The sequence below is a fragment of the Babylonia areolata genome, chromosome 26, assembly GCF_041734735.1.
Source record: "Babylonia areolata isolate BAREFJ2019XMU chromosome 26, ASM4173473v1, whole genome shotgun sequence".
NCBI classification, from domain to species: Eukaryota; Metazoa; Mollusca; class Gastropoda; order Neogastropoda; family Buccinidae; genus Babylonia; species Babylonia areolata.
Genome location: NC_134901.1, coordinates 30,058,008 through 30,073,275, shown reverse-complemented (window position 1 = coordinate 30,073,275; position 15,268 = coordinate 30,058,008). Strand labels below are relative to the sequence as shown.

Below are 15,268 nucleotides of genomic sequence, written 5' to 3'. Positions count from 1 at the left end.
GTGTGTCATGCACGTGGTTGTCTGAGGACAATGTCAATTGAAACCAAAATGGAAAAAAAGACAAGAAAGAAAATCTTATGGAGTTATTCTTTCGTTCAACATTTCTACGGACTGGAGTGTTGTCCTGGAGGTAACGCGTCCGCATTGGTAGCGAGAGAATCTGAGCGCACTGGTTCGAATCACACCGGCTGTCGCCAGTATTTTCTCCCCGTCCACTAGACCTTGAGTGGTGGTCTGGACGCTAGTCATTCGGATGAGACGATAAACCCAGGTCCCGTGTGAAGCATGCATTTAGCGCACTTAAAAGAACCCACGGCAACAAAGGGGTTGTCCCTAGCAAAATTATGTAGAAAAATCCACTTGGATAGGAAAACAAATAAAATCGCAGACAGAGAAAAAAATAAAATAATAAAAATAAAATAAAAAAAGGAGGGGGTCTGCGGGGGGGCGGGAGAGGGGGGGGGGCTGTCTTTGTAGCGACGCGCTCTTCCTGGGGAGAACAGCCCGAATTTCACACAGAGAAATCTGTCACGTTGTGACAAAAAACAAAAAGAAATACAAATGGAAAGGTGTTGCAAACCAGCTTGTGTCATTGAACATCACTGAACAAACGCGTGCGCGTGCGCGTGCGAGCGCGCGCGGACACACACACACACACACACACACACACACACACACACACACACACACACACACACACCGGCAAGCACGCACAATTGTACGCAAACACACACTGACAAACACACACATACACTCTCTCGCTCTCTCTCTCTCTCCGACTCTCTCTCTCTCCATTTAAGGAGGAAGGTGGCAGAAGTGATGATTAGGACGCTCGTTGTGTGCGTACTGCACTTGGTGCACTGAAAAAGAACTCGTGTTGTCCTCTGGCATTCTGTAGAAAAAATCCCACTCTGAATAGGTACCGACAAGCCTGATTTAGCGCGTTGGTTAATCAGCTGGTCAGGCATCTGCCTAGCAGATGTGGTGTAGCGTATGCGGATTTGTCCGAAAGCAGTGACGCCTCCTTGAAAATTTGAAACTGAGATTGAAACCGACTGAAACTCTCTCTCTCTCTCCCTCAGTCCATCTCTCTCTCTCTATCTCTATATAGAAAATGACGTTTGCTATGAATTCACTTCCTATGTTCAATCTATCTGTCTCTGTCCGTCACTCTGTCTCTCCTTCTCCTCCCCTCCCCCCCCCCCCCCCCCTTTTTTTTTCTTCCTTCAATGATTTGATCTTCTTTAATGATAGTATGAGTCGTACTTAAATAGGTTATGTACATGCTTTCATTTATGCTTGTTTTATTTTTATATGCAATTGTTGGGGATGGGGGGGGGGGGGGAGTGCACCTTTGCTTTTTCTTTTTCTTTCTTCGGTTTTGTTTTTTGCTTTCCCCTGAGAGCTGGATATAAAAGAAAGCAGCTATACTTACTACCCTCGTGAAATTAAAAAAAACTTCTTTCGTTTCGTTTCTCTCTCTCTCTCTCTCTCTCTCTCTCTCTCTCTCTCTCTCTCTCTCTCTCTCTCTCTCACCCACGCAGGCTCACCGGCGCACGCACACTGACACACATTTGAATAAAGACTGATGTGTGCAGAGACACTGAGGAGGGGGCTGAGACAGGGTACCGGTTAATGAGCCGACAAATGCAATAACTGAACAGCCAGACTGATGTACAGGCCAAAGTATGACACAAGTGTGTACATGTGTGTGTGTGGGGGGGGGGGGGGGGGGGGCACGTCTGTACACGTGTCTGTGTGTGTACTGATGTACCATGCCGTGTATGCTTGTGAGTACAATGTGCGAACGCACGTCCGCATACATTTTTCTGTGTGTCTACCTGGATATGTCAGTTTATTTTTACACTCGCAAGCGACTAGTCGCCTGCATGCTTGACTGCTCACTTGATGAGTACACATCTGTGGGCGAGTAAGAAACTGCAGGGAAAATAGGGGATGGGGAGACGAGGGGGGATGCATTCGCTTCCCAACCCCCACCCGCCCCCCTTTCAATCCCTCCCTCGCGCGAGCGTTCATGGCGCGTGTGGTGCTGGTTTCTGACGGCGAGTCTTGGTGTTAGCACCTGAAGGACACCAGCACTGGAAAGCAGCAGACCTGTGCAAGGCGGGTGGAAGGGAGAACAGCAGCAGCTTCATGTACACGATCTACATGGTTATGATGACAAGAACACGCACGTGCCAGGAAAACATGGAGGTGTGAAATTACTGCTCTGACTTCCATGCAGGCACAGCGTCTTTCTCTCACCGTTTCACTGATATCGAAGCAGTTATTTTTATGAAGACTTCTACCCACCTCTCTCAGTCTCTCTCCAGTCCCCTCCCTGATCCCTGCCAATACCATTCTCTATCACTTTCATAATTGTGTATTTTCTCAGGCACATTAAAGTTTACGCCGCAGGACGGGCGCAATAGCCGAGTGATTTAAGCGTTGGACTTTCTATTATCTGAGGGTCCCGGGTTCGAATCACGATAACGGCGCCTCAGTGGTGGGTAAAGGGTGTCTGGAGATTTTTTCCAATCTCCCAGGTCAACATATGTGCAGACCTGCTAGTGCCGGAACCCCCTTCGTGTGTATACGCATGCAGACGGAAGAGCAACTAATACGCATGTTAAAGATCCTGTAACCCATGTCAGTGTTCGAGTGGGTTATGGAGACACGAAAATACCCAGCATGCATGAACCACGACAGAGTCATTGCAGCTGAAGTCGATGTTGGTCGTGTAACGGAAAGAAGAAGGAGATTAGCAGTTTAATTCACCTTCCGTAAAACGCCCCATTGTCCGTCCGAGTGGTAAATCGTGTCAACTACGTCCCGTTGTCAGTGGTAAATCGTGTCAGCCTTGTCTTCAACGTCCCGTTGTCAGTGGTAAATCGTGTCAGCCTTGTCTTCAACGTCCCGTTGTCAGTGGTAAATCGTGTCAGCCTTGTCTTCAACGTCCCGTTGTCAGTGGTAAATCGTGTCAGCCTTGTCTTCAGCGTCCCGTTGTCAGTGGTTATCACCCTTTTAGTGACAAGACGTTAAGAACGACCTTTGCAACATGGAACTTGAGTAATTTTAGCCGGAGTGGCAATAGCAGTAACGGCAGTAGTGTTGCCGATGACATAATTGTCACAAGAACAACCAATATTTTGTTTCCGTAGTACAGCTGATGTACAACTGCAGCTGCTGCTTTTGCTCCGCAGTATCGACTCTATTACAAAGACGATGATAACGTTCATAAGTATCACAGACTGAATAACAAAACAATTATGGTGATAACGTACACTATGATGATGATCAGTAATGATGAAAATCAGTGACAAGCAGCCAGTGTGTGTGCGTGCATACTTAGTCCCACATGCTAGTTACGGTGTGTGTGTGTGTGTGTGTGTGTGTGTGTTAGTGTTAGTGTGTGTGTGTGTGTGTGTGTGTGTGTTTGTGTGTGTGTGCATGCCGCGCTACTGCGCCTGTGTGTGCGTGTGTGTGCGCGCACGCGCGTTAGTACATATACATTTGCCCTTAAGTTGTCACAGTGTAAGCACGTGCGCGCACAGCCATGGTGCGTGCTTGTGTGTCAGTGTGACTTATCAGATCCTGCTCTCTGTTTTGCCTCAGAAAATCTCGATTCATGGCGTATGCCTCTTTACGCTTTTCTTTCTGTCCGACGTGACCACACTCCTCTTCAGGCATCTCTGCTGTGCACAACAGGAAATAATCGATGATTTGTGGTTGTCGAGAATGATGAATTATTCATCAAATAACGCTGATGTGAGCAAATGGAAGAGGCACATATTCCACTGTCAATAATGATATGCCGGCATGATTGTATTTGTCAATTGAGACTTCACTAAACGGACATTTATTTGTACGGGCCTAAAGGTCTTTAGTTTGTCACTGATAAACTATACCCTAAAGGACATAGGCCATTTGCAGGCCTAAAGGTTTTTAGTTTGTCAATGACAGACGGAGTACTACTAAATTGAGAGGCACACACTTTTTGTCAACGTCAACCACACTGACCAACCAATGAATTATTATTATATTATATAGTCTATCTGTTCTGACATTTTGAATCAGGATGAAACAGGTCGGAACAAAAGTAACAAAAATCAACTCAAAGCAGTTCAAAACACACACACACACACACACAACTTGCAACTTGTTGAACTCAGTTGTAGGCCTAATTTCGTGTTTGAAACGTTCAACACAGCGACGCACCAGTGGGCCAGCTGGTTATTCGGGTTACATATGTGTCACAGGGAATAGGAGCAGGGCTGGGATATGTATAATCAGATATCTGAATTTGATATTCTGTTTGTGTGGTACGAGCGCATAGCATGACAAAGGAGAATACATAATAAGCTTAATCATGTTAATGAGCTGTTTGTAAATGGCGGCTCTATGTATTCGGTCTTGTTCATGTTTATACGATTTTGTTTCTTAAAAAATCCTTATCTATTCATTTTCTACTTACGTGAGTATGAAAATAACACTGATTAATTCTTTTTCCACTTACTTGAATACCTTGTCAGATTTCCTTTGGATCTTGCTTACGTTGTTTCTCACTTCAGTTTTTGTTTTTTGCACAGGTGCATCATATCGTCTTGGAAACAGTGGGTCTAGTTATTATCTGCAATTGTATGGTTACAAGAATACCAACGTTTTCACATGGCATTAATATTTCGGTCCACCAAGTAAATATATCTCCAACCTACCGTTGAAATCCTCACTTTGAGTTTACGATATGTCTAGCACTGCTTTCGCACTCTGGTGGCAGAGCCGCTTCTCAGTGCTTAGTTGGACTATCCAAATGCTGATTCAATTGTCTGTTTCAATTTGTTTTCATTACTAAAAATAAAATGCTTTGTTTAAATGAAAAAGCAAAGTCCACACAGTGTCTTCAGTCTAAACAACATTTCACTAGCTTCTTTTTAAAATGTCGTCTGCAAATATTTGAACCCGGCATTTCTTGTTCATAACTAAACTCGGTCAGTCGCTCCATCCTTGCTTAAAACATGTCTGTATGTAGAAAAATGAATTGGAATGCCTGTCGTTTCCATTCAGTTGTTGAAACTGATGGTTTCTATTAGATCTGTCTAAAATATTTTGACGACTAGATTTATTTCCAAGCAGTTTGGTCAAGATCTACCACTACATTCGACATTGAAGCTTTTGGAAGGCAGTCCTTGTCCTTTCACATTTGACTGAAATTGTAACCGAAATTTTCACACAGGCCTACCTTTCTTAGGCATTTTGATTTTGTAGACTCTAACACCACGGTATAATATTCAGCTCAAGGATATTTAGGATGTTAAAGGGCAACACTGACGTTCATTCCGTCTCACTTTAGAATCCTAAGTTCACAATTATGTATTTCAGTGGGCTGACGACTGAATGGCTCTATCTTTGTTCCAGCCATTTTTAAAATTTTTTTCCAATCTTTGCAGACGACAATTTGTGTGTGTGTGTGTGTGTGTGTGTGTGTGTGTTTTCTATGTTTTTTGTTGTTGTTTTTTTACGTCATTGCAAAATGTGAATCCAAAAACAGCAATTTCTTTTTTTTTTTTAAATTGAAACAAGACGTGTGCGTATTTTTGCCAAATCGTTTTATCTCCCGAAAAGACAAAAACAATGATGGGGCGAATCTACCCTGTTTACAATTTACGCTGCAACAATCAAAGACTTCATATTGCAGTTTTTAACGTCGTCGGGAGACAACCACCGACGCTTTGAAATTGTGTTGTTTGCTCTTGTTCTGGCTTTTATTTCAACCGTGTTACCCACATGCTTCAGTCCGCCATTTCAAACCCGCACATAAAATTGCTGCCTCTCCGGAAAAAGGGTATACTTCAGGTGTGTGTGTGTGTGTGTGTGTGTGTGTGTGTTCTTTTTCAGTTTATAGGTTAGAAAGAACATTAAAATGCTTTTAGATTTAATTTTGTTCAGTACAGATTACGTTTATGGCTCCTGTAAACCTGACAGGAATGGAAATCAGTGCAGAAAAGACAAAGACCATGACAAATTACACCAACGGCATCAGCACAAATATCAAAGTCAACTGGCAGTCTTTGGAATCTGCATCTAGGTTCAAGTACCTGGATGCAATTGTCACATATGAAGGCTCCAAACCAGAAGTCGTGTCCAAGATAGCGCAGACTACTACAGCAGCACTCACTCGACTGAAGCCCATTAACTTTGGAGAGACAAAACCGTGATCACACTCAAATCGAAAGTGAAACTTACGCGCTCAGTGGTTCAATCAATGCTTCTCTATGCCTGCGAAACGTGGAATCTCACGGCCGAACTCCAGAAGAAGATCCAAGCCATGGAAATGAGATGCTTCCGAAAGCTGCTAGCTACACTGAGCACGTCACGAACACTGAGGTCCGACAGAAGATCACCCAAACCATTGGACACCATGATGACCTCCTAACCGTCATCATGAGGAGGATGCTCAAATGGTCCGGTCACGTCACAAGATCCGATGGGCTGTCAAAGACCATTCTGCAGGACACTGTACCAGGCAGTAGAAAGAGAGGGAGGAAAAAGAAAATGTGGCAGGACATCATCAAAGAATGGACATACCTGAATTTTCCACATTCACAGAGAGGCAGGACCCGATGGAGAGAACTGGTTTGGAAATCATCTGCAGTGCCCCGACGACCCTCCACTGGGTTATGGGACAGGTGAAGGTGAAGGCATCCCGAACTACCACCGAGCTACCATCTCTCTCTGTCTCTCTCTCTCTGGGGGCTATCACCTCATCGCTCCGGTGGAGATTTTGGTGCCTGAGGGTCTGTAACATGCGGTTGTTATACAGCATGGTAAAGATCAAACGTGCGAGTGTGTGTTTCTGTGTTTCAAGTCGTGGTTGAAGTACTTTTATTCAACACTTTTCCATACATTTGTTGTTACACGAGTGTGTGTTTGCGTGTGCACAGCGCGTGTGACTGAGCATGTAAGCGCGTGCTTGCGCATGTGGTGTGTGTGGCGCGCCGCTTTCAAAGCCAGCCTGCATGTTCGTACGATTGTATATTATGTTTTCCTGCGATTCTCGCAAGCAGGACTGGGGGGAAAAACCACAACTGCCAACCGGTGAATGTGACACGGTCAAAAACATCGGGAGACTCGCCAATGACTTCAAAGACTTCAAAGAAAGCTGGACCGCAAGGCAGCCTTCGTTTGGGCGAACATTCAAATCCAAGAGTTCACAAAGAGGGAAAAACTGGGGCCCATAGGAGACCTGCAGTCAGTTGTGGTGCTGCCTTAACAGGGTTATTGGCCCTGATCCAGCACTTCTGGAGCTGCAATGTACTGGGCATTAGGGTCAGAACATGAGGGCATGCTGACGGTATTCATTCAGAGGATTAGCTTAGTCGCTCTCCCCGACCTAGCCCCTTACCCTCTCTCTCTCTCTCTCAGTATCGACCTACCGACCTGCACACGGTATCCAGGGTAAGCAAGATGGTGTACACATAGCAATAGTCAGACAGACGGCAAGGTGGGCAGACAGGTGGACAGACAGACAGAGTGCAGAACTATAAAACCGATACACTCAGCCAAGTAGGGCGACCTTGTCGTGACACAATTTCAATTTCATTTTAAATGTGTTGTTTTATTCTTTTTCTTATGTTTCTGTCTCTCTCAGTTTCTTTTTTAGCTTGAAAATTACAGCAGATTCGAAATATGTTGACCACCATGTGTGTGTGCTGTAAGTAAGATGATCAGATTTGCAAATGTTGCCGAGCTATACTTTTGGAGTTAAAAGACATGTGTGTTTTCCCAACTTTTATGTGACGTTGTTGTGTATTTGGAAATGTTTGTTCTGGGCATAAAGAATATTTTGCAGTAATCCTCCATACTCCAGTAGTGTGTGTGTGTGTGTGTGTGTGTGTGTGTGTGTGTGTACGCCATTCGTGTGTGTGTGTGTGTGTGGCGTGTGTTTGTGTGTGTGTGTGTGTGTTTGATCGTGTGTGTGTGTGTGTGTGTGTGTGTGTGTGTGCTCGCGCGCCGCCGCGCGTACTACTAGAGTACGTGCGTGCGTGCATTTGTGTCACACTGAATGTATGTGCATCAGAGTGTGATTGTGTGAATGTGTGCTTGGGTCAGTTTCACTTTCAACTCGTCTTTGACACAACTCCTCCCCTGCAAGGCCTTGTCCCAGTCGTTTTGAACTGAATGCGTGGCGTTCGTGTCTACTCAGTTTTCCTTTGGTGAAATCCTACAATGGGAACAATGATTGCCGTCTGGCTGTGCGTGTGTGTGTGTGTGTGTGTGTGTGTGTGTGTGTGTACTAGTACGGCCATATCAGTGTGTACTGATGTCAACTCTGTCAGTGTGTCAGTGTGTGCGTGTGTGGCGGTGTACGTGTGTGTCACAGTGCGCGCGCGTGCGTGCCATGTGAGTATGTGTGTGCGGGGAGGAGGGGGAGAGTGCATGCAGACCTCATGCGACTGGAGTAATCTAAGATCACACATACTGTACTACTCCACGCACAGAAACACTGGATACATCAGTGCACGGCAAACACTGACAAACAAGGACACACTGACACAACGGCACACACACACACACACACACACACACACACACTGACACATACACACACACTCACGCGCGCGCACACACACGATACTGTAACACACTCACACTCGGCACACACACACACACACACACACACACACACACACACACTGACACACGGTCACACACACACACACTGACTACTGACACATTTTAGTACATCAACACACCGACATAAATTCAATGCCATTGAACTATGCTGCAGTGGGGGCGCGCGCGCGCGCACACACACACACACACTGACACACACACAAATATATATTCATGCATACATACATAGTATGCACTGACACGCACATACTTCCATACGGGCGTACATGCATACATACACTGGCACACGGCATAGTACTTACACTGATAGACATGTACGCACGCGCAAACACACTGGCCACACACACACGGCACACACACACACACTGGTGACACACTGGGCACTCTCATGCGCGCGCGCGGCGCGCGCGCGCACACACACACAACGACTGTACAAACTAGCAAGCATACACGCAGACGATATATTTACTAGTATTTTCCTTGGAAGCTCGTGGTGATTATCATGGTGATGATGATGACGATTAATGTTGTTGTAAATTCATCGTCATTTGGTCATAGTTAGCAACCAGGGAGAGAGACAGCGAGGAAACTGTCGCGGTGATGAGTTTCAGTTTCAGTAGCTCAAGGAGGCGTCACTGCGTTCGGATAAATCCATATACGCTACACCACATCTGCCAAGCAGATACCTGACCAGCAGCGTAACCCAACGCGCTTAGTCAGGCCTTGAGAAAAAAAAAGTAAATAAATAATAATTATGATATTAAAAAAAAAAGTAAACAATAATTATGATATTAAAAAAAGGTAGTAGTAATGAAAAGAATAAAATAATAATAATAATAATAAATAAGACAACAATGATGATAAATAAGCAAGTAAATGTAAAACATGAAGACACACATTCACACATACACCCACACATGCATAACAGATATGCACCAAACACGCAGTTTCACAGATATGAAAGCACAGTCAAATACATATAAACGTACATGAGCTCCAACACACACACACACACACACACAATTTCCCTGCACCTCCTCTGCCCCCCTCCACCACACACGCGGTGATGAATGAAACTGAAAGTTGTCAGCCGAGTTCCTGCACTCGCCCATAGTCACAGTCACACGATTTGTGACTTGATCGAGTTAACAGAACGAACCAGATGTGAGCAGTTTGCCCTTGTTCGGGCGAATGGGAGCTTTGCTTTGAACAGCGCAGAACCCCCAGGTCTTATTTTTAGAAACTTTTTTGTTGGCATCTGCCCACAGCCAGCCAATCTATTTCCACGCCAAGTTTCTATGTTGATATCTGCGCATTGAAAGTGATGCAGCTTCCGGCTTTCGCCTTTATACATTTACTCCGCGTGAATAATATAGTACCTAATATGAAAACACAGACATTAAAAGGTTGTTTTAATCCTAAGAAAGTGAGATAAAAAGAACAACAAATAACCGTGCGTGTTTGGAAAGGACTAATTTCATGCGCGTAGAAAGCCAGATTACACATCCAGACGCCTCGTTCAATGACTCACTTATCGTTGCGCGTCTCGGCCATTGTAGTGTTGTGTTGTTTTATGCGAGAATGCATGGAGGCCGGATAGAAAACTTGTGGAATTTTTTTGTGTTCAAGCATATGGCCGGGTTTCGGCGTTATGGCAACTTACGGAGACGATCTGAATTCAGATGTAAATCGTTTCAGTGAAGACCTCAACCTTTTCGAAGTGCCAGGCAGTTCGCAGTTGTACTGGCGTGAGGCGAGTGCGAAAAAGTCTGACACCACTGCCTGCGAGGACTTCAAACACAAACAGAGTGTGTACATGGCCAGCATGCAGCAGCAGAGAAGTCAGATACAGACGGTAAGATATTCGCCAAAAAGTATGTTCGGAGGTACCGTTCAAACGGAACATCGAGCTGCTTTCTCATCGTCGTCAGTGAGCGTGAGAGAGGCGAAGCCCCCCATCCCTGCGGGAGTCGCAGGCAGCGGCGTTGCCAGCAACGCATCTTGCTCCCAGGGAAAGCCGTTACCAATGTCCCCCAGTCATTCCCCGCTGGAAAATCGTGGTGTTGTGATAGCTGGGGCCCGCCACCCAGCACCCAGAACAGGCAACATGATGCAGGCACACACAGTCCATCACAGTCATCAGCACACCATCTATGCCAACTTGCCTGGCAACAATACCAATTCCAACTATTCCAGCCCACGGTCGAGTTTAGGAAGCGGGGGTGATTCAAAGAATTCCAGCCCACGTACAAGTCTTACCAATCCACCACCTCCGCCACCCTATGACCAGCGGTTTGGGAGCCCTAGATCAAGTATTGCTAGTCCACGTTCCAGTATTGCATCACTGGAATCAAAACACTCGAGTCCGAGAACAAGTTTAACAGGAGCATTACTGGACAAGTTTCCTTCACCCCGTGGAAGTTTAGCAGGACCACAAGACCGTGCTGCTATTCATCGTGTCATTGCAGGACTTGAGCAAGACTTGTATTCAGGAATGCATGGTAATGTGATGCCATCAATCACTTCTCTTGGCCCTCGTAGTGTGCCCCTGCTCAGTGATAATCGTTTTAATGAACCAGCTCCACCTCACATCTACACTGACCCCAGAATGCGGACAATGCCAGCTCAACCTCCGGTCAGCATGCAATCAGGTCATATGAATTCCATTGTCAATCAAAACGGTATTAAGCCTCCCAATGTGCAAACAAATCATGCTGGTATAGCGGTCAGTAGTTCTGCAGAGCCTCAAAGTCCAGTGCCGCCTGTCATACCTGCTCGTGTCCCTCTTCATCCCAACAGCCAGACTGATGCAGAGAAGAAGCTGGCCGTGTTGACCCAGCAGTTGGAGAGGGACATGCGCCTCACAAGCCCTGGGCCGGCCCCCAAAACATCTCCAGAAACACCTCCAGAACCACCCCCACCGTACCATGGTCCTCATGAACTAGAACTGACCGCATCCACTGTGGGTAGTCAGCAGGCGCGCCCAGGGTCGTCTGGACAGAACAAGAGTCCAGTGCGACTGGTAGCCCCTGTTCAGGGGGTACCTGCCCAGATGCCAGCCTCCCAGTCACAGCCACAGTCCCATGGAGGCAAGGGGCTGAACTGGCAGGTGACTCCTCCTCGAGGTAAAGGGCCGTCAGAGGCAGAAAAGAAACTGGCAGCCATGACTCAGCAGCTGGAGGATGAGATGGAGCAGGTGTCCCAAGGAGACTATTTTGGTGAGTTCTCATTTTCCTTCAATTACCAATGTGTCTATCAAGTTTTATTTTCCTACTCCTACAGTCCTAGACAGAAATTTATATAACGAAACCAACAAAAATAGGGATGTAGTATGAAGGCAAATCATTATCGATTATGTGGCACTGTAATTTGTGTAAACTGTGTAAAATGGGTAAGTAATATCAGCAGTTTGGAAGAGTGATAGTTGACACTGACACTGTGACAGCAAAGAAATCTCATGTATTTTAAAGTTAAACCATGTTATTAACTTAATATGTAGAGTGTAGCACATATATGTGGGATGTGTACATATCAGCAGTACGTGTCATAGCTCACATTGAGTGACAGCAGAGAAATCTCATGTTGAAAACATGTCATCAACTTGTCAAGATGAACACTTAATTTTGTTTTGTTTTGTAAACTATATGTGTTTTGAATCACTTAAAATAAATGGTAAAACTTCATTGTCGCTTGATTTTTCTTTTGTTATGGTAATTTGTTATTGCATCATCATCGTTGTGTTGAGTTTTAGATTAGTAGAGCTGTACTTTCTAATTTTTTTTTTTTCTGTTTTGCTGACACACACACACACACACACACACACACACACACACACACACACACACACACATAAATCATGACATGATTGATGATGATTGATATACTCACAAGCATTGAAGAAAGTCTGCCTGTTTCTAGACAGTGCTGGCAACATAAAGTAGAATTGATGATTTGGTTTCTCTGTCTGCCTTTCTCAGTTTCTGTCTGGAATGAATTTCAACCCAGTGACACACAAATGGTGACACAGCAAAATAGTAATTTATACACATTATTTCAAACTCAAAGTAACATACAATGGTAAGTATGAATACTATTTACAAATTACACAGTCACACAAACACACAAACTGACACAGACAGACAGACACACGCAAACACACACACGCAAACACACACACACATGGAGGTGGACACACACAAACACACACGCACACGCCACGCACTCACACGCGCACACACCACACACACACACACACACACACACACACACACACAGTGAGTCACACACACAATTTATAAGCACACATACACAAAAACACACACACACACACTCACACATGTATTCATGTATACACATACACAGAGAATCACTCACTCACACTCACACGCATACATGGAAGTACACACACACACACACACACACACACACACACACACACATCTAGGACATTAAATTGCACAAAGAAAATATACCAGATGGAACTTGATAAAATCAGCAACTTTATGACAGAAAATGGCTTATTGTCCTTAGAAAAAACAAGTAATGATGCTATTTAATACAGGATCAGAGCCAGAAAAGCTGCCTGTGTTTACAATAAATGATACTCATCTGTCATCAGATATGTATATATATACACAATCTGTTAAATTTTGGGGAGTCTATCTTTCAACAAAACTTTAATGGAATTATCATATACTGACTATAATATATATATATATATATATATATATATATATATATATATTAAACAAAGCAAGGAAAGGTCTAAATTTCCTTAAAATAATTTGTAAACAGCACTGGGTGCAAGATACCAAAGCGTTAATATCTCTCGCTACCTCCCTCATACATTCATGCTTGATATACGCTCAAGAGGTATTTTTCAGTGCTACACTGCATTTAATGATTTATTAAACTAAAGAAGCTGGAAAGCATTGATTGTAAGGCTCACTCAAGTCAAGGTGTGCCCATTCTTACATCAAATTTAGGAACTTAACAGAGAAGCAGGTGTTTTATCTCTTCATGAACAAAGGAAAGCTTTAGCCGCAAAATTCATTATCAAATCTTCCGCATATGAAACTTTTTCAAAAGAAGAAGCTGATTTGAATTCATAAAAAAAGATTTTGCTAAACAGCTAAGATGATACAGTCTATTAAATCCATAAATACATTTGCATCATGTATCATTAGTGCCACAGAATCAAAAGACAAGCAAATTGCACAAAAATACCTACTCTTTCACCAGTCCCTGAATGGGAGCAGTGTAAAGCTGCCTTTGGCATAGATAATTTATACAGATAACAAATTTATCCAAGAACTAGTCACCATTTATGTTAACACCTGAAATACTTTCCCACATAGAAAATCAATATTCAAATTATCTAAAAATATACACAGATGGATCTGTTCTAGAAAATGGTGATTCAGGAGCGGCTTTTGTAATTCCTTCATTTAGATTAGAGAAAAAATAGACTATATTGGTAGACAATATTCCATTTTCACAGTTAAACTTATAGCCATAGTTACGGCCTTAAATTATATTTCAGATATTCTGAAAACTGTATGTGAGATTTTATTATGTGTTCACTCAAAGCCAGTATTACAAGCTTTTGAAAGGTTATGCTGCTGGTCAGGCATCTGCTTGGCAGATGTGGTGTAGCGTATATGGATTTGTCCGAACGCAGTGACGCCTCCTTGAGCTACTGAAATTGAAACTACTGAAAGCAATAGAATCTCCAAATTCAAAGAAGTGAATTAAGATGACAGTGGAAAAAAAACATATTATACATCAACTGACAAAACAGGGCATTAATATAACTTTCTGTTGGGTACCTTCGCACTGTGGAATATCTTCAAATGAGTAGGTAGACCAAGCAGCTACAAGAGCAGCACTAATTTGAAAGGCACAATACAACTTGACATCCAGTTAGATCTGCATGATTGCTTTAGTAGTATAGGAAATGTATCTAGAAATTGATTTAAGAAATTGCGTATAGATTCAAATAATCAATATTACCAATATTTTGTTAACACAAAGAATGCAGCTAATCCCAAACATTTTCTGAATTTGACACCAGCAGCACATTTAAGACAAGTTAGAAGTCTTATGTATAGAATTCGCTTAAATGCAAAATTTTCTAAAAATATAAAGTGTATGTGCTGTAAGCAAGTAACTGTAAGCCATCTACTCATACATTGTCCAAGCATAAGACAGTTAATTCCAAAAGATGTAGTTGATGACTTTTCTACCAGTACTCCATTAGCCACTGAAAAGATTTTGATTTAATTTGAATGATTATTCATTGCTTAGAATGGTCTCGGAAATTTTAAACTCCAGTCCAGTTGGTATCCTTCTTTGATGTATTTTAAGTAAGGTCGTTATTTATATTTACATTGTTGTTAAGTTAATACTTGATATATGCATACACATATTCTCCTTCCTATGACACCTCCTTTGTTACACACCATAATCCCTTTAAACTTTAATTTCTTATATTATACTTTTCCTCTAATACATAACATGAACACTTTCAGTTTCATACACTGATATTCACATATATGCATTCCCTTTCCTTTATCCACTACTTTTCTCCTTTCCATCTAAACTGAAGATCACACACACACACACACACACATAC

General features: G+C 43.3%; 1 protein-coding gene across 1 annotated transcript in view; it reads left to right on the top strand.

The window, feature by feature from the left end:
• The first annotated feature begins 9,768 nt into the window (after positions 1-9,768).
• Positions 9,769-15,268, top strand: part of LOC143300870 (uncharacterized) — a 61,081-nt gene continuing 55,581 nt past the window's right edge. The window contains exon 1 of the mRNA XM_076614840.1: positions 9,769-11,852. Coding sequence (XP_076470955.1) covers positions 10,286-11,852 — 1,567 coding nt within the window. The 5' untranslated portion in view covers positions 9,769-10,285. The remainder of the gene's footprint in view (positions 11,853-15,268) is intronic.